At 37.1% G+C, this 24353-nt stretch overlaps 1 protein-coding gene across 1 annotated transcript; it reads left to right on the forward strand.

Annotated features, from left to right (window-relative positions):
• Positions 1 to 699: 699 nt before the first annotated feature.
• postna (periostin, osteoblast specific factor a) lies at positions 700 to 23123 on the forward strand. The gene is made up of 28 exons (XM_020923159.2): positions 700 to 821; positions 1523 to 1621; positions 7356 to 7420; positions 7848 to 8005; positions 8133 to 8297; positions 8952 to 9098; positions 9618 to 9759; positions 10975 to 11187; positions 11482 to 11616; positions 12318 to 12466; positions 13091 to 13227; positions 13591 to 13721; positions 13802 to 13932; positions 14837 to 14939; positions 15038 to 15105; positions 15185 to 15230; positions 15304 to 15339; positions 17421 to 17606; positions 17686 to 17703; positions 17783 to 17806; positions 18019 to 18042; positions 18499 to 18531; positions 18670 to 18771; positions 18863 to 18886; positions 20888 to 20938; positions 21351 to 21437; positions 21526 to 21561; positions 22023 to 23123. Exons 1-28 carry the CDS (start codon positions 700 to 702, stop codon positions 22076 to 22078), a joined length of 2688 nt encoding a protein of 895 aa, XP_020778818.2. The 3' UTR covers positions 22079 to 23123.
• Positions 23124 to 24353: the final 1230 nt, after the last annotated feature.

The raw sequence follows: 24353 nt of genomic DNA on the forward strand, positions 1-24353 counted from the left end.
GTATTATAAAACACACTGTTGCTTAGACAAAACTCTCATATATATCCAAGCTCAGGCCTCAAAGCAAACAAAGAGCATGTTTATTACTGTATTATCATCATTATTAATATTTGTTCTAAACACTATTCAAGCAAAGAGTGTCTACAGTAGGGGGCTTTTGTAAGATACTGCTAAAAATGTGTGGCTGCTTATGTAAAAGACCGTTATACATTGACCTTTACAAATGTTTCAAATCTAAAAATGTAACATAAAATAGCCGACATCTCAATTTTATCCAGTCTACTATTTGGTTCACTTATATGCCCTTTTATAGTCTGCAGAGTATACTTTATAGTCTGTATAATGTAGTGCAGTGTGTAGCTCCTGGGACACATTTCAAAGCATTTTAGTAGTCCAGTGTAGTAGTGGCAGACATCCCGTATTTGAGAATTACTATGATGTAAACCATAACATAAGGGAGTGTTGGGTGTGCTGGGACGAGACGGTGCAAAGCAAATTCACGATGGAGGCACGTGTGTAGGAGGAGAGGGGTGTGATGCTGCCGGGACATATAGAGGAGACAGTGGGTGGGTGCAAGGACCTGTTGGTATAAAGCCTCCCTCTCCCTCCTCTGCTATTGTGAATGTGTGTGTGATTGAGTAGAGGGCAGAGAACTTTCTACTAGCCTTTTCTGGACTGTGTATCTCTGGACGGGGCAGGATGCAGCTGCTGCTTGGGGCCTCGGTGCTGGTGCTGGGGGCGCTCTGCTTTTTGGAAACGGCGGACTCTTCGGCCTATGACAAGATAGTGTCACACAGCCGCATCCGGGCCAGGAGTCAGGGGTAAGACAAGGATCTGATCATGGAAAAGATGTACAACCTAACTAGAATAGCTGAATGAAAAATAATGTTAAAAGTTGTTTAGAATTGAACAATTTTTATGTTACATGATAATTAGGATTTTGAGAAGAACTGAACATCAGGCTAGAGCGCTTTATGAATCAGTCCCAAATCTGAGAAAATGGGATAGAGAGATTGCCTAAGAAAATATTAGGAAGACAAATAGAGGGAAATTATATATTATATTATAATGAAACATTCACATATATATTGAACATTTATATAGCTTTATGTAGATAGATGTCTATGTAATCCCTCTGTCATCCAGGTATGATTCAGAGCAAACAAAAATGCAGTTCTGTCAACTGGATAAAAGTTCAGAATTTAAATTTTCATTTGGAGTTTATATAGGTAGAAACACCTGATTCTTTAGACTATTTCAACTATATTAGATTTTTTTTTTCTAGCGTTTTCTTCATCCAGGCTTCCCCCTCTTTTAGTACATTTTAACTTTGCTGTCTTCTAAGTGTTCTAGTCCTAATTATTCTTTAAAAATGAAACAACGTTTGGCAATATTGAAGATATGAGTCATTTTCTTACCCAGCTTTTCCTAGTTTGAACAAGCATCCACTTTGTTCTTGGCATTGCTCTTTGACCTCTCCCTACTGTTGAAAGAGCTCATCTCACTGCCCTCTGTGTTTCAGGCCCAATATGTGTGCCCTGCAGCAGGTCCTGGGGACAAAGAAGAAGTACTTCAGCACATGTCGAAACTGGTACAAAGGCTCAATCTGTGGCAAGAAGGCGTAAGTCCTGACAAATCCCATGAATCTTCATCATTGGTTCCTCTCAGTTGAAATGCTCTATTCTCTTACAACATTTGACACTTTACACAGTTCACACAGGTTTTTCTTGACATTTAAAGAAGCCCCTTTACCTTTAAACAGGTTGAGACAAGAGGCTACTGCTTCTGAGCTGTTGTGTTTTAAGGTAATTATGATGGATGGACAGGTTTCCCCCCTATAGTCGGAAGAATGTTTTGTCCTCCAGGTACTTGTGTACTTGGCTGCTAAGTTGAACATTATAGCTTCTTTATGTCCTGCTTGACACCAATAGAAAACAAATGACTTTTGTGTATTGACTCTGAGATAGTTTTGAGTACATTGTAATAATATACGTTTAATTTCAGATTTATTGTGGGAAAATATAGTTTTCCCACAACAGTGGGTGTGTGCAGAGTCTTTGATGGCAAAGTGTATCAAAGTGAATTAGATGTTCCCTTTACATTGCTGAAGCCACACTTCAGGTTGTGATAGTTAGTTGTAGTAGTAGTTAGATTTACAGTTTGTGATTGTTGATCTGATGGTTTTACTGTACAATTTGTTCCATAAAAACAACATTAGACTATTGTTGGATGATGGTTACTGATTACTTCCACGTGTACCTTTATGTACTTCTGTTCTGTAAAATCTAATAGAAGTGCTTTTTTTTCAGAAAAAGCTGAAGTAGGATATGATTGTGTGATCCATCTCATTATCTTCTGTGTTTTTGCTACAGCTGATCGAAAAGGTTGGTGGTTGGTTGTCACTCTAAGTACACTTTTTATAATGTGGTACTTCTACTTTTACTCCTACAAAAGAAATATTTTTTGCAATGTACTGGAGTTACAGTTTTGGTTTCTCTTCCCATTGTGGACACAATTTCAAATATTAACTTGTGTATAATTTTTGGCGACTCTGCCCACCTCTGTGTTGGTGATAGTAGGTCAAAATTCATGCTTATTTTGCAGAGGTATTTTGTGTAGTAGTTTTATTTAGTAAATGGTTTAGGTACTTGCTTGGTGACAGAGCGATGACAGGTAATTGCTGCTGTTATGTGGATGGAGTGTAGGGCTCACATGGAGCACTGTACACTCATAAGATTCACTCACATCCCTCACTGTTGTATCAGATACACCTGCCTTGGCTGTTTAATCCTACTGTTAAATGCTGAGTGAGAAAAACAGGTGTTTGAAAGATGGATTGTATTTAATGTAGAAAAACCAGGTAGTTGATAAGACTATTTTGAATTCCTTTCGTCGCACTTGCTAGTGAGGGGCAATAAAACCCAATGTGCTCATAAAACTTTATATGAGTACCAGCTGACAATATATAGCAGTACTGTGGCATCTTATCGGGGTTATCAAAAGAAATTGCCTGTTAAATTAAAGTTCTCATTAGAAATTGAAGTTGACTTTTAAACTGCCTTGAGGTTTATACAGTAAGTAGCAGTAATAGCAGTAATAATAGCAGTAATAGTAGGTTCCGATATATCTCTGAATTCGTTGCTTGGATTGGTTTCGTCCTTAGAGGGTGCCTGGGCTGGCACTCCCGCTTGCATTTGCCCAAGATGCCATTTTTCTGTGATTGATTGATCTGCTCTTGGTTATGGTTTATTTTAGACTTGTTACATTGACTATTGTAGCTACTACACAGGAAAATATATAGACAGCAAGTTTATATAAATAGTCCAAAATATGCATGGACCAAATAACGGTCTAAATGATGCTTATTCGTAACAGAATAATGGAGAGAAAGAGAAAGTTTTTCTCCTCAGATGACATCTGCTGTAGAGATTGCTGAGGGTCAGTGGAGCAGAGCCAGAGTCCAGCTGTAGTCTGAGCCGACGTGCTGTCTATCAGGGTCCTCTGGGTCTTCAGGGTCTGGGTCTGTGAGACCAGTTGGAGCCAGGTCTCACTCAAGTCTTGATAATTAGTCAGACTTCATACTGTTGTCATTCTTGTTTTACTCTAGCTCAATATGGAGCAGGGATTATCAGTAACACTAGCCAACTAGCAATACACTGGCAGATTGTAATTTTAGATACAATTGCATCCAGTCCCACTAGTAGCCACTGTACTTTTATATGTAAAGACTTTTCTGTCTAGGCTATTGTATATATTTGATATCGTATACTATTATCAAGTTCAACATAACTTACTTAGTAACTGTGACCACAGTGGCCAGTAATAAGAAGGCTGAAGTTCTGATATGGTAGAACTGAATGTTCATAAATGTTGAATGTACATAACTGTTTAAACATTTTTTTTTTTCAAGTACTGATCAAAAAAGAGTATGTAAATGGAATTTTAAACAAAATGGAAGTGATTTTGGAAATTATTTGTAGCTGTGATTGTTCTTCTGTCAAACCTTTTGTATGTGCGGCAAAGTAGATGTATTGCCAAAGCTATAAGGATGCTGTTTGCTGGAACTACTGGACTAATAAAAGTTTTACTAATAGCCAATAACCATTTCCACAGCTGCACTGCACATCTGCTTTAAGTCATTTCTTGACTTAGAGCAGTTCACCACATCAGTTCACCTGCCGTCATCTGCTCATGATTTGCATCATTTCTTTAAATGATTTATTTATATTTGGGAATAACAAAATAAAATACAGGATTGTGATTTGTGTTATAGGTGCAGTAGTGTTACCATGTATATCATAATACATTATAAAAAGATATATATGTTTTTTTTTTTTACCTGAACCACTTAACTTGAGAGACTTTGTTGCTGCCCTAAACGCCAACGGCAGTAAGTGAACCTTAAATTAAAGGCACACATTTTCATACTTTACAGACAGACTGCAAATATATTATCTAATTATCAACATCGTAACAATACTCAAAAAGCCTGTATTTATTTATGTTTGTATTGAAATGTGCCTGCTGGGTGCTATGCTAGCTGCTTATTATTGAGATAATTAATGTCAAGAGTTTTTCTTCTGTTTGAATTTGCTTCCAGTGAGTGAAAATCAGCTGGAAACAATTACACTGATGGCTGGAGATGACAGACTGAGAGCAGGTGGTGATGCTAGAAACACACTGACTTAATGCTTATTGTAAAGGAAAAATAAATAACTACTAAATAATTACAGTCAGTTTGTGTAAATGGTAGACCCATTATATACATTGCATAATAACAGGAAAATGTGATGTTTTCTCGTCCCCCTGTCATTACTGTTCGTATAGGTCACATGTGTCTGGCTCTGGTTTTGGGGTTTCTCCAGTGGGACGGAGCTGAGGCCTGGCAGCGGGGAGCATCTGTCAGAGTGACCTCATAGACACTGACAGCCAGCTGCTTAAGCACATTCATCCTCTGCATGTCCAATACCTCTATGTGGGAAACTATTGTTCTATGGGCCAGCGATGGAACTAAATAATACAGGCTTTTTCCACTATACAAGTCTAAATCTGCTATTACTTAAATGTATGTAATGCTAACACTATGACAATATATTACACTTTCAACCTGAAATGAAAAAACTGTATTTATTGAAAACATTTCATTTATATGGTTACAATTTTTAATTTTGTACAAAGTAGAGAGTGACAGACATAGAGAGACACAGAGAGAAAGACAGAGACAGAGAGAGAATCAGAGACAAAGAGAAAGAGAGATTTTATTGATCTCCGAGGGAAATTAAAATTTTGTTGCAGCAACATTTACACTGCGCTTCTCAGTTGCCTTTGTGTCTCAGTCGAAGGTCTCAGAGCAGCGTAACAGGAGGACTGGTCAGTAAATAAGAAAGTATTCTGAACATTTTTGTAAAAATCTAAATAAAATAAAAAAAACAACAGAAACTACAACAAAATCCCCAAAATAAAAACTACAACAACAAATAATGTACAAGAATTACAGACTAAACATGTGATTCATATTTGGGAGTAAACTGATAGTGACTGTACAACCAGAGGGAGTGATCCATCATATACTATTACTGTGCAGACAAATGTTATTTACTTTGGCAGTAACTGGTCTAAATAGCACAGAGTTCATGTATAAATACTTTTTCCATGAGCGAACAGAAAGCCTAAAGACTCACTGAAAGTCTAATGAGGAATAAGCAAAACCTCAGTACTGAAACCTGCCAAGTCATTTTTGTAAAACCCCAATTAAACTAAGTCCAGATCCCCGTCCCACTGTTGGATTATTTGGATCCTGGAATATGTGTGCTCATTTTGGGAGAGATCCTAAAAGCTGACTTTGATCACTGTCTGTGCCTCTGAATGTGAGGATGGAGTAGAACGAATAATTTATTGCTTTATTAGGCGCTGGTTTGTATGAAGTTCTGTCTTGTGTCTGCAGGCACTTCATTCTGTGTATGGCTATAAAGGGATGGCTGATTTCTCATAGGCTTACAGCAGTCCTCATATGAACTTCCTATGAGTATTGGATTGATGTAACTACTGTTTTCTCAGTTTCTACTTTTTTTTTATTGGAAACCCTCCCACTAAGTTACACAGTTGACTCAAACTTGTGATTTTAAACGTAGATTTAAAGGCCCTATATTACATAAAATGGATTCTTTAAGATATGTTAGAATGATGCTACCTCATCAAAAATATACCCATCCTTAGTCTGTCTATGTCTCCAAAGCTCAAAATGCTCTGTTCCACCTTGTGATGTCATGTAATGTTTGTTTTCAAGTTAACAGCTACCTTTTTATCTTTTGTTCAGTTAAGATTGGCAATACCAGGGTTGAAATCATCCAAATAATTGTATTGAAGATGTGTGGAGTTTAAAAACACAGTGAAGCACTTCCTGTATTACCACATGACATCACAAGGTGGAACAGAGTGTTTTCAGTTTGAGAGAAGAACACATCTCCAGGTATGTTTGTGATGTGGAAACAACATTATAACTTGGATCAGAAAACAGCGTAATATGGGCCCTTTAGGTATAAGGAGGAATAGAGCGTTTTGTTTCCATGAGATTTTTGAGATTAAGTTTGTAGTTGTTCATTGTTATTGTCATGACCCCACAAGAAGGGATATGATGCTAGATCTTAGTCATCCATTGCTTAAAGGAATTAGCCTTCTTGCAACTGCTATAAACACAGTCAGCTTCAGAAAAAAAAAACATACTCACAACCTGTTTTAGTGAAATAAAAGGGGGGGAAACGGTTGCAAGTATACATCAACACAAGGTCTGTGCCAGTCAACTTGTCCAAACATTGAATGGTTCTTAAAAATAATTTGTATGTTGGAAGTCTAAACAGGTCATTGTGTTGAGCAGATCAAGGAGAAGCAGCATTTTGGGTTAAGCTGAATAGTGACAGATCGCTTCAGAAAATAAAGTTATTAAGTAATTTTACATCATTTGTATTATTGTGTGTATCGTGAATCATTCTCTCTCCATTTTAACAAAAACTCAGCTGCCTGTTAAAAGTAAAACATTTTTGGCCTTGTCCTCATGTACACCACGCCCCAGATTTGAGCCATTTGGGAACTGTGTCCATTTTTCTGGAAGTGTCAGTGAACTTTCATGCTGTTTCCTTGTTTTTATCACATTTCATCTGAGACCCTTGGTTTGTTTTTTTCTTAACTTGATTTGCCCAATTATGGTTCGTTATGCATAAGGCAATATCTCATTCACTTGTTTGACTATTCCAATCACTAAATATTGAACCATTATTCACAATTAGCTACTTTATTTTTCTAACCTGAACTCTATTTACAGTGTACATGAGAGTAATTGGTGTGTTATTTCTCCACAGGACGGTTGTGTACGAATGCTGTCCTGGATACATGGAGCTGGAGGGCATGAAGGGCTGTCCTGCAGGTGGGATGTGCACACAGTACAACCTCATTCAATGCAATAGGTCAGAGTGCTTCTCAAAATGTGGTACAGGGACAAGTTTTAGGCCACATTTAATACGTTTAGTCCTGGTTTAGACCTGATGTAATCCTGGTTCACTCATGAATTTGTTGGTTTTAGCTGGTATTGCCATGTTTACTCATGGTTAAGACATTGTTTATACCTGTTTTACATAGCTGTTCTGGAAAAGGGTTTTTTCACCTGGATGTTACCACGGAGGTATAATGCACAGACTTATCTCCATGGAAACAAGCTGATGGCAAACCCTCTATCTGATGTTACATGTTACATAATGCACCTTAAATATACTACTCTGAATGATTAATATTTTGGATAACAGAATGAGAGATAATTCATTCATACACTTTCTAACCTTTTATTTCCCATATAGTGGCTCCAATAGAACATGTCTACGGCACACTTGGTCTTGTGAAGGCAACGACAACCCAAAGGTATGCAGATATGTCCAAAGTGCGGGAGGAGCTCGAAGGAAAGGGCTCCTATACTTTATTCGCACCAAGCAACGACGCCTGGGACGACTTAGACAGAGTGAGTAGACTTCATGCACATTATCTATATACCCAGTCTTCATTATTATACAAGTATTTCTTAACTTGATCTCTGTAAAATGGTCCAATAGAATAGTTTTGAGTTTTGCACTTTGAATTTTCTCCAGAATCTAAGATCTGCTTTGGAGGGTAACGTGAACATTGAGTTATTCAATGCTCTCCATTACCACATGGTGAACCGCCGCCTTCTGACCAAAGACCTGAGGGACGGGATCACAGTCAAATCTATGTACAATGACCTGGGGCTCCACATCAACCACTATCCAAACGGGGTGAGTAAATCAACTTAAGATAGCCTTATTATGGAAAATGTTGTTTGTTATTGTGTTATGTATGTTACTGTTAAAATTGTTAATTAATCTGGTAAAAGCAAAAGCATTATTTTATTCATATACACCCACTCTTCTTAATAATCAGTTTCTGCAATGTAGTGCGTGACAAGTGGAATTAACCAATTGCAATGAAGTGTGAACTTTTAAAAGAAAAAACAACCAAAAAGAACCAAGGCCATAAGTTTACTATATTGAATTACTTTTCAATACATGAAAGCTGAAACAATATATTTTGGGGCTCAATATTTATTGTGTATACAGTTTCTTTACAACAATGGAGAGATTTTTGCCATTTTTATGTAATAACCTAAGATTAGAGCTATAGTGAATAGAATAAACAACTTCTGTGGCTAATTATTAGTTAATTCTGCCATGCATTGTTTTGAGCTCTGGGCTTTTACTGATATGGACAATGATAATGGGGTTATCTTGCTTTAGGTCAGTGGCATAAAGGAGTTACAGTATACAGTATTATCATTTTATCTCTGTAGCAATATATTGTGCTTTGTTACTGTGTCAGTCCTAATGAGCTGGCTCCTAGGAAACTGCCATACCTTTCAACCGTACTTATTAACTTACTGATTGTGTATTTAGGTTGTGACAGTGAACTGTGCCAGGATCATCCATGGAAACCAGGTGTCCACAAACGGAGTGGTCCATGTGATCGATCGTGTCATCAGCACCGTCAGCAACAACATCAAAGACTTCCTGGAAGTGACAGACGAGCTCTCCTCCTTCAACGTATGTCACGCTTACCTTCAAACTTCACATAGAAGCAATTAAAATTATTTACAAATGTTAAATATTATAGGCGCTTTAAAGGTGCACTGTATAACTTTTCTAGTGGAGCGTATGCTTGTCTACACAGAGATGGGATTGGTTTGCCTGCAATGTTCCACAGTAAGGCATGAGACTTGGCACACTCAACCACAATAAGAATTATTTGAATTTTGGGGGCAATAACAGCACCTGAATATGGAGTGTTTCATAGAGCATCTTTAATTACTACAGATTTATACAGATTTATACAGATGTTTTGACAAGGCTTTTTATTTTTCCATTGTGACCTAACCTCTGTAGTGTTTCTAATGCATGTAAAGACCTGTGCCTGGGCATAGCTTTCATTTGGTGCAATTGTCTCCATTAATACTCAATTTTAATTCCTGTCATTGCACTATATTTATGGATACATTAAATTCTTAGATGAGTCAATAATTGAATTTCCTCTAAAATAACGTTTTGTTTTTTTTTCCTTTTAAGACTGTAGCTGTGGCCTCTGGTGTAATTGACAAACTGGACCAACCTGGACATTTCACATTGTTTGCTCCCACTAATGATGCCTTTGCTAAACTGCCCTCGGGATACATTGACCGCATCATGGATAATAATGACGTTCTTCAAGGTAAAAAAAATAAATAAAAAATTCCTTTACAGACTCTCAGGGTCACCAAACACTAAGAAGACAGACACGGTCAAATTAAATATCCAAATGTATTAGTCATATCATCAGCCAAAGTTAATCAAATTGACAGAATAGAAAACAGTAATATTCAGTAAGTCAGATGGTGAGGAGCAATTCTATCCCATAGCTGTGCCAGTAGCCTAAATATTTTCTGTAAGTGAATTTTTTTTAAATCACAAAAATACACCTCTTTTTCCTTTGTTATCTACACTGACACAATGGTTTGACTACATCTTTAAACACATATGCACTGTCCACATAGATAACAACAACTTATGATATTCTTGTTGATTCAGCCCTTGGTCAGCGACAAAAGTTTGCTACCCTAAAGTTTTCTTTGCCCATTGTGCGTGGCTTCCTTGGGAAAACACTAAAAAAAAACAAAAAAACGTAGATTCTGTAAATTCTCAGACACTGGCGCCTGAGTACAGTGTGTTAGAACATCATCCAAAATAAAGATGGCTGCTCTGTTTGTCCAAGAGCATGTTTGCCTGGGCCTGCTGTGACACTGATTACATTTAAAATTCGAATGTGCGTTTTATGAAATTATAACTGTAAGGCAAAGGCTAGCTAGAGCATGCCAGATTTTCTTTTTGTTTAACAGTTGGATCTCGTCACAGTCATAATGCCATTTCTAAACACTGACATAAGTGAATAAAAGGTTTTCAAAAGACTTCAACCAATCCCACATGATGTTAGAGGGGCTATTTGATCATTATGAAAATATCCTTAAGCATTACTATGTGGTATTTGGATAAAGACTATTAATCCAGTCCAGGCTAAAATAATTTGTTAGTTTAAACTACAAGTCACGACATATAATCCCTCCTTATCCTTTTGTAATAACAAGGCTTTCAAAGTTTTATCAGCCTTACCAAAGGGGTGAAATGCTTATTTGAGGTGAATGATATATTGTCTATAAGTTAATATCAAAATAGTTGCAATTTATTTGTGAAATATGCAAAATTTGAATATATTGTAAAATAATCTAATGTATAAAAGTGTCAAAATATAAGTGGACATAAAATATATAAAACATCATTATTTAGCACATTTCTAATAGATTGCATGGATATGATTTGATGATAGTTATGGGGAGAGAATACAAATATCATTATCACCCACCGATATCATAACTGTTCTTCCATTCTCTAGCCCTTGTGAACTACCACCTCCTGACCAGCGCGCAGTGCTCTGAGGCGATCATGGCAGGAACACTGTATGAGACTGCAGAGGGGACAACCATCGAGATCGGCTGTGACGGAGACAGTCTCACCGTCAACGGCATCAAGATGGTCCTGAAGAAAGACATCGTCACAACCAATGGAGTCATCCACCTCATAGACCAGGTGCTCATTCCAAACTCAGGTAAATACTATACAGCTGATGTACTTGGATTGAATAAAATGCAATATTTGTTGAACACATTTAACATTGAGCAAAGAATATATAGTTTTTTGTCATATTGATATTTGATAAGCTAATATTTCCATAATAATAATTACTTACTTCTTTTGCAGCCCTAGTTTGCCTGCAGAAACATTTATTTATGAATCATGATGAACTAATGCATTAGCTCATGTACCATTATTGTAAAGTGTTACAGTTTTTTTATATATATATTTGAAGAAATTACATTTGCATATATTGTATAATCTACAGCTAAAGAGGTGATGGAGCTGACAGGGGAGACACAGAGCACATTCACAGACATGGTTTCTGAACTGGGCCTTGCTGCAGCTCTGGGGCCAAAAGCAGAATACACCCTGCTCGCCCCACTGAACTCTGCCTTTACAAGTAAGTCTTTTCACTTTGTTTATGCAACTTTTTCAACTTTTGTTAAAGTTAAATCAGTACTTAAAAGTCTTTTAAAATTCCAAGGGAGCTCATGAGGGCCCTTCTACTTTTTAATCATTAATTTCTGTTCATCCAGCTTCTAATTAAAGGGGACGATCATTCTCATAGACATGTAAAACATTAATAGAAATCTGTAACCCACTTATTTTCCATCAGTTCTGAGAAAAATCTGGACTGGTTTTACCCAAATCCACAAATAAAAATATAACCAAAAAACATTTTTATAGGACTTTTATATGAATTGCGTCTGGACCTTTTTGCCTAATTACAAGTCCTTAAATAAAACATTTTGTGAGATATGTTTCAGCTTTGACCCAACAAATGCTCAATCTACTGTCTACAAATAGATCCTCCCCTGGGACATGAGCTATGCCCATTGTTATATTTACCCCCAATAATTCAGGCGCAATTTGAAATCTGACTTTCCTCTGTGCAGAGCTTGTTCCTACTTAACATTATAGTACCTCAGACAGCAGAGGCCAAAACTACACAAAGCGTCCAGCCATTTGTCTGTGCTCCAAAGGGTTCAGAAATAGACTCAGTTTGAATTGAGAGTAATTTTAATTAGACATTTTAGGAAAACTAGACTGCAAAAGCCATTTCGTACTGCACTAAATATGTGTAAATACCTTGTTTATCAGATGAGGTGATGAGCACAGACCAAAATGAGCTGAGACAAATTTTGGAGAACCACATCCTGAAGCTGAAGGTGACTCTGGGTGAGCTTTATAATGGACAGACTCTGGAGACACTGGCTGGAAAACTCCTCCGAGTATTCATCTACCGCACAGTGAGTTTGATATATGCAGTTTTAACAGTTACAATAAGAAGATCAGTGCACGTGTATTTTATAAATCTACATCTATTGAACAAGTAGAGAGTAGCAGTTTGAGAAATGGACAAAAGGTTGATGAAGAAAAGCTGAAGAATATAATGTCAGACTGAGCTTTTCATCATTTGAATATTGTTGTACAAACATACATTTAAATAAATCTAAATATTTAAATAAAAATATAATTGATTACTAGTAATGTGTCAATAAAACAATATAATAGTGCTGTGAGTTTTTGTAAAATGAAAAAACAAAAAATAAATGAAGGATTTAGTGATGGAAAAATGTAAAGATATGGATTCAAAAACAATTAAAGCCATCTCTCTGTCCCTTCCCAACTGTTAAGGTAGTTTAGATGCCTTTAACAGTCAACGAATGAAGTCAACTAAAATAATTAGAACAGTACAGGGTGGATAATCTCTTTGTAGATGAGAACCAGCCGTCTCATGTTTCCCTTAGCAACCCAGAGTGTTTATCTCTATTGATTGCAATTGGAAAAGACAGGCTAAATGACATTGTTCACGATAAATGGTTACCAGACATGTGTTAGTACATAATAACAATCTTTGTATCTGTTTTCAGGCTGTGTGCTTGGAAAATGCCTGTATGATACGTGGCAGTAAGGAGGGAAGCAATGGAGCCCTGCATCTTCTGAGAACCATCATAAATGTGCCAGAGAAATCTCTATATGAGATTTTGGTCACTGATGGACGGTTCAGGTAAATCCCATGTTCAATACCGGAAAAGAAACAGAACCTGACGGTTTTCTCTAAACAGTTTAATATGTTTTAATGCATAGCTGTATAGCTGGAAAACTTTTTAATATATACACTACTGAGTGCCACTTGAAAAGATCATCCCATAGCAGAGTACAACCATTCATGCTTACTGATTTTTTATATATTAGAAATATTAAATTCATTTTTAAATACATTTTTATTGCAGACAGAAATTTTTTGGGTGAAGTAATTATTATTTATGCTTTTTCTAGTAATTTCACTTTCTCACATTTTTTGATGACGTGATGATGTAGTGTAAAAATATAAACCCAACTAAACCACATATTTTGCTAAATTTCTTAGGATCTTTTTGAACCTGATGGAGACAGCAGGACTGACTGACCTACTGCGACAGGAGGGCTCCTACACCATCTTTGCCCCGACAGACGAGGCATTCAGTGAACTTTCCCAAGACGACATTGCCCTGCTGAAAAGTGGGTTATCTCAATGCATCCAAATCCATGAAAAATGTAACAGTGTATATGTATCTTATTTTGCATTTTGTCACTGACAGGTGATGTGAATGTGCTGAGGACCATTTTGTTGTACCACTTCAGCAACGGTGTCTTCATCAATGGAGGGCTTGAAGGAGGAGTCACCAATCTGCTCAAGAGTATGCAAGGAAACAACCTCCAAGTCATGTCTGTACGTACAAATACACATCATGATACAATGTTGGTTGTAAAATAGCTATAGAAATGTGTAATGAACATAATTTACTCTGAAAAGACTGGGAGGAAAAATATTGATCTTTTGCACTGACATTAAACTGGAAGTGGGGGTTACCCAGTGTCACAGCAGGTACAATAGTGACACCATCCACACATTAGCAAACCTAGCCTGAACTAAAAAAATTAATAAATAAAAAACTAAATGGATTTAAACAACACATTTCCTGTGATCAATATGAGCGAGCATGAAAACAGTTGCCTAATACAATCTAGCTTGTAACTTTAATGTTATTTCAGTAGGACAAAGCACAAATATATTCACCTGTTCTAGTTCCAACAAAGTCAGTTCGTCATGGTCAGATTGTGTTAAAACAAAGCTCAGATTAAAAATTATTAAGCAAAATGTAAAAAGCAAAAAATGATATAGCATTGTCTGTAGCACATTTGGAGTTTGTGTTATATTAAAGGTCCACTACGTAGCTTTTCGCTTGGGGGTTTGTCACCTGTTTGTTTCTATGAATATGTTATTGCTTTGCTTGGAACGTTACACAGTATGACATTAAACAGCTCCATCTCACATTTATTAAATCAAAAAATTAAAGGTGGTGTTATAGCTCAAAAACCTAGAAAAACGGGCATTCTGACTTTGAGCGGGGTTGCCTCTCCACAGATCTGACTTGTAGCTTGGCCTAGTTTGGTCTCCATGAAGATTCAGTACTATACTATGAAATTCTAAGCAATAACATCTTAATAGAGAAAAGCATTTGACAGACCCTTAACCAGAAAAGTTACATAATACACCTTTAACTATAGACTGTGGTTGTATTTTTTATGCTTGGCTTTGCGTCTAATCCACGGTCTTCTGTTTTAAATTTTAGGCGAATAACACCATTCATGTCAACTCCATAAATGTCCCTGACAGTGATCTGATGGCCACAAATGGCGTTGTGCATGTGGTGAAAAATGTCCTGTATCCCGGGGGTAAGTACAGGCTTAGACTTCATGTTAGGTTTCTCATATGGAAATCCTTATGTTTTGTCTTCGCTATAACTCTATGTAATAAAGCATATTATTCGCAGACCTCCCTGTGGGCCGTCAGGACATCCTGGTTCTGCTGAAGAAGCTTATCAAGTACATCACACTTAAGGTACAGCAAATACATGTATAGAAAATGAGGAAAAATGTTTTATATCGGTGCCCATTTTTAATTCCCTTTTTCCTTCCAGTTTCAAGCTGGATTTTCATACTCAGAAATTCCATTAACTTTCATCAGTAAGTTATTTGCATTCTACAATAATGTTTTTTTAAGAAATACGTAATTGATATTTTCCATTTTGCCTTACAGAGAGGACGATCACAACCACACACTATATTGAAACAGGTAGACCTTTTTTTGCATTGCATGCTCACAAACCTTTAGCTATATCCCAGTTACAGGGCTTTTTTATCTTTCCATTTCTCCTCGTAAGACAGTATTATACACTGTGTTCATCTGATTGTAACTCTGCTTCTTGGTGATTACACATTCATTCTGATCCAAGGTCCCACTGTAGACTGAGTACAGTACTGGAATTTTTAATTTTGGGATCAGTCCAGTGGATTTGTACATACACCTTTTTGTATCAAGTGACATAGGAAAGACATAGTTCACTTACTCAAAACTGATTTCTCTGTTACGCTGATTACACAGTTGAAATGAGAACATCCAAGATTTAATTTGGTTCAATTATCTCGTTCTCCGTGACTTGGCCAAAAAGTGACACTGCCTCTTAACTTACCTTCCAGAGTCTAAAACAGACAATTCACAGTCTTTTCCTATAATTAAACAGTATATCAAAGCAGAGTATAGGGGGTACAGTGAATTTATTCATACTGAAAAGGTTTGAAACCCCCAGAGGATCTGATCTGGCTCTCATTACTGGAGAAGGCCAAGTTTCAGAGAATCTCAAGCCAGAGATTAAAAAGAGTCTGATGCAAGCACCCACATATGCAAGTCTTTAGCCATCATATTTCAACAGATGAGAAATATATGATTTTTGCCAGGTGTTTTCATCAAAATGCACTTTTTGAAATTTGCAACACGACTGTCCAAAGTTGTAGATCATCTAGCGTACCCTTCCCAGTGTTTGTCCCAGAGAGGTAATGTAAGGCATATTGATCTACAGAGCGTAAGAAAAAGATGACCTGATACAAAGTTGAATATACCATTATTGATTCTTTAAATAAACATCAGGAATGGAGTCTGTATCATCTAAGACAATCTTTCCCAACCAAGGGTACGAGTAGTGGGAGTATGGAAGCACTTACTAAGGGTATTTAGAATGATTTCATATTTAGGAAAACAAAACTGTGTACATTTGAGTGTATTTTACAACCTTAAGAATGTTTTTGTAGGATGATTTTAGACATAAAACAATCCAACAATAAATTATAAGAGTAAGTTGGAAACATTTATTTGTCTACTTTAGAAAAGTACGCAATTTAGGGGTTACTTGAAGGGGGAAACAAAGCTTAGGCGGTAAAAAAAATAAAAAGTTTGGAACCACTGGTTTGGTTAATATGTTTTCTACATTTTAGTTATGTCACTAGTGGGTTACTACAGTACATCGTCTGAAAGAGCATCCAGAAGAAATGTCAAAATAGTGTCATAAACACTGCACCGCGGGAGCCTGGTGATTCATTGTGGTGGTCCCTAAAAGCTAAGAAAAGTACTTCAAGTTTTAGTCATCATCACTACTATAATCCAAAGGGTGTAACCACAATGAGGTCACTTACTTGTTCAACTTGGAGTTCGAGTTCAGCTTTGAATTGCTGTCGCGAACCTATGTGTAAGCTGAGTCTTTACATGCTGCTGTACAATTAACATGGACAGTGTCTGACAACCATGAAGCAAAACAAAAACGATTCAAACTTGTTTTTTTTTTTTTTTTCTGTAACCCAATATCCATTGTATATCACTTTAGATTTGCTTCAGAGTCTAAAAGTTCACACAACTTTGCCATATATTCAGAGCACATTATGGTAACTTTTGCTGATAACTCTACATGTATTTTATCTTCTTTCTTGCATGCCTTTTCGCCCCCCTTTCTGTCTATCTCTCTCCACTCTTTCTATAACTCATCTATCTGGCTCTCTCTCTTTTCTCCCAATCGTCTTTTTTATTCTCTCTTTGTTTTTCTCTCTCTCTTAATCCCTCTCACCCTGCTTCACTCTTCGTTCTCTCTCACTTTCTCTCACTCTCACCTCATTCTCTCTCACCTCTCTCGTGTTTTCCTCTTTTATCCTTTATCTCTATTTGTCTTTCGCACTCTCTCTTAACCCCCTGTAACTCTCTTCTCTCTTGCTCCCTGTTTCATCTATCTGCCTCTCTCTCATATCCATCTGTTCCCCTCCCTCTTTTTCTCTCAATCTCCCACCTCTCCCACCTCTCCCACCTCTCTCTCTCTCCCTCTCTCCCCCTAGTGCCCGAAACAACCAAGGTGATTAGAGTAATTGAAGAACCATCCCAGAAAACGTTCACGCAGGTCATCGAGGGTGAACCAAAATTCACCAAGGTAACACGGGTGATTGAGACGGAGCCGGTGGTCACGGAGATCCGGGTCGAGACGGACATCACGGACCCAAGTACACTTACCAGGGTTATTGGGGGTATGTCTGTTTACTTTAAAATCATAAAATGTATTGTTTTTCATCACAAATTACAAGCAATTTCTTTCACCTGATATAGGGGATGTGAAGATTCCAGGTGAGTATTCCATTAAGTTTATAGTGCACATTATTCTGCTTTACCAGATGAGATGTAATAAGATTTTGTTTTTTTTTAGAGAATATAAAGAAAACTATTAAAGGTAAGTTGGAGATGAAAAGTAATTAATCTTCCCATTTTTTTATCCTTCGATGATTCACAGGGTTTCTTGAGTCTATAAACAAAAGAATTACAAAGTTGGCAAAAACTATAATCTGACCTTTATTCATTATTGGAATTGGTTTAGATTCTTTATGTCTCTGAATAATGGGATGGGATTATGAGTTTTAATATTGTACTTTTTGATGTATGTAGAGGAGATCGAGAAGACTATCTCAGGTGAGTTGGAACTAACTACTGATTTATGTCTGACTACTACTATTTATGATATATATGAGCCTGTATCAGCAACTGTCAGATAAACTCACCATGGATGATTGAAAATACAATACATGCATGACTGTGGACAGAAGATGAAAACATTGTAAGATTAACAATGTGTGGACTTTTTAAATATATGCTGTAACAAAATTGGGCCAATACTGGGACTCAGCCTAGACCTGGACTCCACCAGGACAGCAATAAGACAGAAGTCTAGTAAATCAGGAGTAAACGGGACTCAAACCAGGACTGTATGAACTATTACAATTTAATGTTACAACAGCCAATAATGTAATCATTCTGGCGTACTGTAAATGTAATAAGCCAGTGCATGCCGGACAATTGTGCATGCACCTTGTTAAATGTTTAAATGCCTTATAAGTTTATTGACATCATACTTTTTGCTTTACATAGAAGAGTTTGAAAAGATTGAAAAGACTCTTTCAGGTCAGTGTGAACCTTATTATATTTTCTTCGTCCTTTTGGTCTCAAAGTGCATGTAGACATCATCCAATGGTCTCAGGACTAATGTTTTGATAGACAGCCTTTCACTTCTTAATGGCCATTTCTCATCTATATTCACAGAGCCCAGTACCAGCATGGTGGTGGCGGAGGGCGAGTCAGGAATCACCAAAGTCACCAGAGTTGTTAAGCCCACTTTTACCAAAGTTACAAGAGTGATTCAGGGTACATCAGTTGTTGAACAACAACATTTTTTTTAATAATTGTATGTATGTTTATTCATGTTGGCTTGTTGTCCTTTTTGTGTCATGTACAGGAGCTGATGCACAGAAAAATGCAGGTCAGTCTGGTATAGTATTGTAAATGTAGCTCACTTGACACATGGTCTGGTCAATCTAACTCATTGCCTCATGGTCAACTTTCCCTTGGGTTTTCATTCAATACTTTCAGACATATGGCTTTCTTTGGTGCATCCTGCCAGTCGTTACTAGTTCTAAAACTGTGAAAGTACTCAAGGCTTATAAAATAAATTAAATAATGGATGAGAGAGAATCTTAAAGGTGCACTGTATAACTTCTTTTGTAGAGGGTCCGCCACTTGTTATATTATTGATTTGACTGTAATGTTCTGCAGTATGACATTAAATGTAGAGCATATATCTTGCATTTATTTGATTATAGGTGTTTAGTTTGTTTGCTTAAAACAGGCATCCTTACAGTGAAAGGCGTCCGCTCTCCACAGATCTGACCCATGGAGAGGCCCCAGGAGTTACTTGCCTGTCTGGAGAAATTTAATACCATACAAGGAAAGGCAATAATCTGGGCTTTCAGTGGCAATACCCTCCACCAGGAAAGTTACATAGTGAGTGCATCTTACTGTGCTGGTAGCATTAGGGAGATATGATAACAGAAACTGTGAATAACATGTCGTCATTCATTTTGTTGTTGGTTTGTGGATTCACTGTAACCCACCCGTTGGTTATTGACTTAAACAAAGCCGGGTGCGTGTGTGTGTAATAGCAGGGCCCATTGTGCTGGTCTCCCTCTGGAGCTGTGTGGGGGAGAAGCACAAATCTTCCCTGAGCTCTGAACCTCATGCAGGACTGGAAGTGTTTTACAGAGAGGACATGCTCTGCTACGCTCTCTGAACACTACCATACTTTTAGACCTGTGTTTGGCCTCACGCCACTAGAAATATACGAAGCTTGTGGGAGTTTATTGTGTTTGTACAAACAGAGCTAAATGTTCTATAAGTTATTGTACTGGCAATGGAGCATCAAGATCTGTATGTCGGTTCATATCATAACACATTCATGATCTAATGCATTATATGTTGTGGTCATCTTTAATGACCTTTAAAACTCTCTCTGTTGCTTGTGGTTAAGGAGCAAGTGGACTGTAACCAAACTGTCTTCACTTGGGGGCATGTGGTCTAACATAAACAACAGGTTGCGTTCACATGACATCATAACATCCTAACGAGTCCTGAATGCATTACTGTGAAGACCAGGTCAGAAGTCTATGGTAGAATTTACTTTTAAACTGTCAAAATGCATATGTTTTATCTTGATTTATGGTTAATAACTCCAAAATTAAATGAGTAGTACTTTATTACGTCACATTAAGACAGAAACTGGTTCACCCAAAGGACAAAATCCCCAAACTACAAACAAAGCAATGTGGTCTACTACATTCAGTGAACATTAAATTGGAGAAACAAAACAGCCTCTACATAAGAGAATTTGCCAACACCGGCGTGAGAGCAGCACGGGATCCCAGTCTGTCGAACATTTCCATCTCAAAGCCACTACTTACTCCTTTGAGGATAGTGAGGTACAGATCACACTTAGTGCAGTTCAGTAGACTAGCTAACGAACAGAAATTGTAGACAAATAAATGTTAGTTTCAGTGTAATTAGCTCCTCCCTTCAGACAGATATAAGGCAGTGTCCACCAGCATTCTGATCAGAACTGAAGAAGCAGCTTGGACGAGCAGCAAAAGGTCTTCACTAGAAAACTTTTGACTAGTTGACAGAATAGATTTTTTCTTTTGGTATAGATCCTACCTGGATGACTGAAGGATTACACCGGCAGTACTTTGTTACATTTACTCAAGTACATAACTTGAGTAACTTTTTAAATAAAGGCTGATAACCATCTAAAATTATGAGCACGATATTGTGAACGCAGCCTGTCCATCCAATCACATTCACTCTGCATCTGTGTACATAAGTGTTGTGTGACGTTGCTTGGCGGTGGCGGAGGAGGAGTGTGTACTGTCAGTCTGTCTCTGCACAGTTTAACTTTAGCCGAGTTTGAACACCCTTCTCCGCTGCCCGCCAGTGCCCCCTGGAGAAGGACCCGGCCTTGTCATCGAGCCCTTTATCATTGAGGGTATGGTTTTCTATATTAACATTTTTTCCAGGTTTTAACAAGATGGTTTTGTTTCACAGATTATTTGCTTGGTGTGATTGGTTTTATAGCGGAGGATTAGCTCTGGTCCACTGTTGCTCCCATAGACTTGACTGTTTGAAGTAACCTGTTCACTGATAACAGTCACAGTGGGTAGAAAGCTACTCTTTTGATTGGTACAAATCTCTGGGTAACTAAATTGCAGAATGATGATTGTTTTCAGAAAGAAAACATGACACTACTACTCTGGGAGGCAACACATGTTTGTTTTTGTTTATGTATTTCTTTGTTTTTACTTTCAATATCTAATGAGATGAAGGTTACTGAATGTGTTTTTTCATTGTAAAGCGAAGGGCAATGCTGCCTATATCTAACAGTAACATTTCATTTGTAGGACCAGACTTTTCTAAAATTACCACAATACATGGCAACCCAGATTTGATCGAGGAGGAGTCAGAAAGAATTACCAAAATAATTAAAGGTTAGTAAATAAACTATAATAGATGACTGATGATCAGATGTGTCAAATGTGTAAACGTGTTCATGGCTTTATTGTGGTTTATTTACAGAAGGAGGGAAGTATGCTTCTGCCAGGAAAGCCCAAGGTAAGTGGGAGGCATCCATAAACACCATTTAATGACAACTGTGATAAAAAAAAAAGAAAAACATTGTCAGCTACTGACTTTTATTGCATTGGTTTTGGCACTGTGTTTGCCAGATTTTTCAGACTGTTGTACAGGTACATGCAGGTTTCTTGTCATTATTGCTTTTTTCATTCAATACCATATTTTTGTTACCATATATTATTTGTGGTTTAGAAGTATTTTAGTCATAGTTAGCCCAGGTTTAGCCCTTGTTTCAGTGTGGTTATATAACCTCCTTACTGACCTTGTTTAGATCTGGTGGTGCTAGGATAACCAAAAAATTTCAGTGTGAAAAGTTTTAAAAGAATTGTTGCCATTTTATTCTGGATAATTTACGTGACAGGCATTGGGATGTTTTATATGTACTATCTGAACACAGATAGTACTGCTTGTGCTTATCTTTTTGTTGACTGTTTTCACAGCCATAGCACGGAGGAGAGCAAGGCTGGCCAGGCGTCACCACAAACCGAGGGAGTGAATCGGACTGAGACCAAACAGAGACTGATCTCATCGGCAGTGCTCCTGGCTGAGCACTTCGACATTAAAGTTTATTCAGCTTAATGCCTTCTCAAAGCAGGACCGTTCACTACTCCACCAGCTTACTGAATGGGATGTAGAGTGCTGTGCAGAGGATTATGAATAGTTAAAACTGCTTAAAGGGGCATCATGAAACTTTTGGATGGAGGGAGGGTCCGTTACCTGCTTGTCTCCATGGTTATTGTTTGCCTCTGTTAAACAGATCTATCTCAGACCAAGTTACAGTTCCGATCTGTGATCCAAGTGCATGTTTTTCTAAGGTGTTTTCAAGCTATATAGACAACTGTAACTGAATATATGCATATATCGATCAATTTGTGTAATATCTGAGACAAAGCAATAAAAACCCCATGGAGACAAACAGGTGTTGGATCCCCCCACTGAAAGGTTACATAGTGCGCCTTTAACAAATCCAATCCTTAACAAATACCATCCTTACTTTTTTTAGGGATTCTGCACCAAAGACATAAACCAGAAGATTTCACTGAATGATGAGCATTAAGTTACAATATCATTTATAACTGATAAATATTATATTGACTTGTGGTGACTCAACGGAACCAACTAGGAGATTATTTTAAGTTTCTCTTCAAATATACATTGAAATAACAACTTTGCACAGTACTGTATAATACCAATGCAATACGTTATGTTCATGACTGCAAGCATGCATAAAGTGGCGGGGTAAAAGGTCATATGAGGTATTGCTTGACCACTAAGATGTTTTGTTATTTTATTATTATGACATTTTGTAAACTTTATTTGTGTATGCTTTTTCTGGTGCTTGCAATCTGCACAACAGTTGCATTTTGAAACAGGGTTGTCCAGTGAATGTTTTTGCAACTCAAGTGTGTTAACAAATGTTTTGAATGTTAGCTTGAATCATGTATGAGGTTGTACAGCCAAATGCAAGCTTTAAAGTTGTATGTTGTTTGTTTGTTTTTTTTACCTCAGAAGTGGGAAATAAAAATGTATGAGTTAATGTGCACCTGTGTATTTGACATTTGCTGATTTTTTTTAGAGCACGAAACACACACGAGACACACCGCCCCAGTATGTGTAACTAATTATGTAAGGGAGAGACCAGTTGTATAGTCGTAGTCTGTTATAAAATATATAATTCAGGTTATTGGGCAATAATTATATTAATTATATTCTACTACATTATATTTATGATCCAGTCAAGTTATTAATTACTACTATGAGTGGGAGATGATGAAACCGTGTCTCGTGTTTGCCTCTGTTGGCTGTTACAGCACCTTTATGCTGTTGTTGGCAGAAGCAGAATCTTTGGGGAGTTGAGTTTGTCCAGAGTTCGTTGGCCTCACTGCGAGCACAGATAACAAAAAGGTGAAAGGAGTTGGTGGTTCAAGTTTGTTTACAGGGTGACACTGAATAAACTACTGAGAGGTAAGAGCATTTGGCATGAATAAAATCGCACCACTGTAAATTTGAGTATTATAGCATTTAGCCTTTCATAAGTTAAAAATAGGCTTTTGTGATTACTACTTTTCAAATGTGATATATACCGCTCTTTAGTAGAAAAGGATCCAATCTTTTATTTACTTTGGAAATTTGCAACCTGAAAATGTTATTACTTACTGTATCTTGATTCTATTTTTTAATTATTGCAAATATATATATTTTTTTACAATTTTTTATGAAGAACTAAATGCAACAGGAAGTAAACAATCTGGCACAGTGCTACTACCTTGGCCAAAAGAGTTAAGGTCATGGGTGAAGATATGAAAATGTATGGATCAATATAGTAAAGTGCCCTGCATGTTTGATTTACCTAAGAGGGTTTTAGTTTAAAGTGTTTCTTGCAATGTGGCCATCTGATGGCTTAATTAGCAAACATGAACAACAGCACAGCCTTTTTTCTAGTATTTTTGAACTCTGGGAAAGGTAGTTTTGTGATAGATGTAATTTGAGAGATTACAAGAGTTTAAAGCAAGATAATACAGGCAAAGCTTTTTCATTTTTGCCAGTTTAATGTATTGATAATATACATTTTAACTCCAAAAGATGAAATGATAGAGAGAGACAGACTTTAATGATTTGGAGGGAAATTGAAGTTTTCTTGCTGCAAACATTTACACTGCACGTCTCAGTGGCCTTTGTGTCTCAGTCAAAAGTCTCAATGCAGCATAAGAGGTCATGAGATGCATTTTTTAAATCTAATATGTCAACAAAATGTAGCAAAACTTAACAAG

The sequence above is a fragment of the Boleophthalmus pectinirostris genome, unplaced genomic scaffold (assembly GCF_026225935.1).
Source record: "Boleophthalmus pectinirostris isolate CB_2022bp ecotype Guang Dong unplaced genomic scaffold, ASM2622593v1 HiC_scaffold_12, whole genome shotgun sequence".
NCBI lineage: Eukaryota > Metazoa > Chordata > Actinopteri > Gobiiformes > Gobiidae > Boleophthalmus > Boleophthalmus pectinirostris.

Bases quoted from the DNA above. Each gene is read 5' to 3' on its own strand.
- postna (XM_020923159.2), top strand. From the start codon at position 700: ATGCAGCTGCTGCTTGGGGCCTCGGTGCTGGTGCTGGGGGCGCTCTGC. The intron at 8,298-8,951 runs GTGAGTAAATCA...TTGTGTATTTAG, and splicing joins TCAACCACTATCCAAACGGG to GTTGTGACAGTGAACTGTGC. The intron at 15,340-17,420 runs GTAGACCTTTTT...CTCTCCCCCTAG, and splicing joins CACACACTATATTGAAACAG to TGCCCGAAACAACCAAGGTG.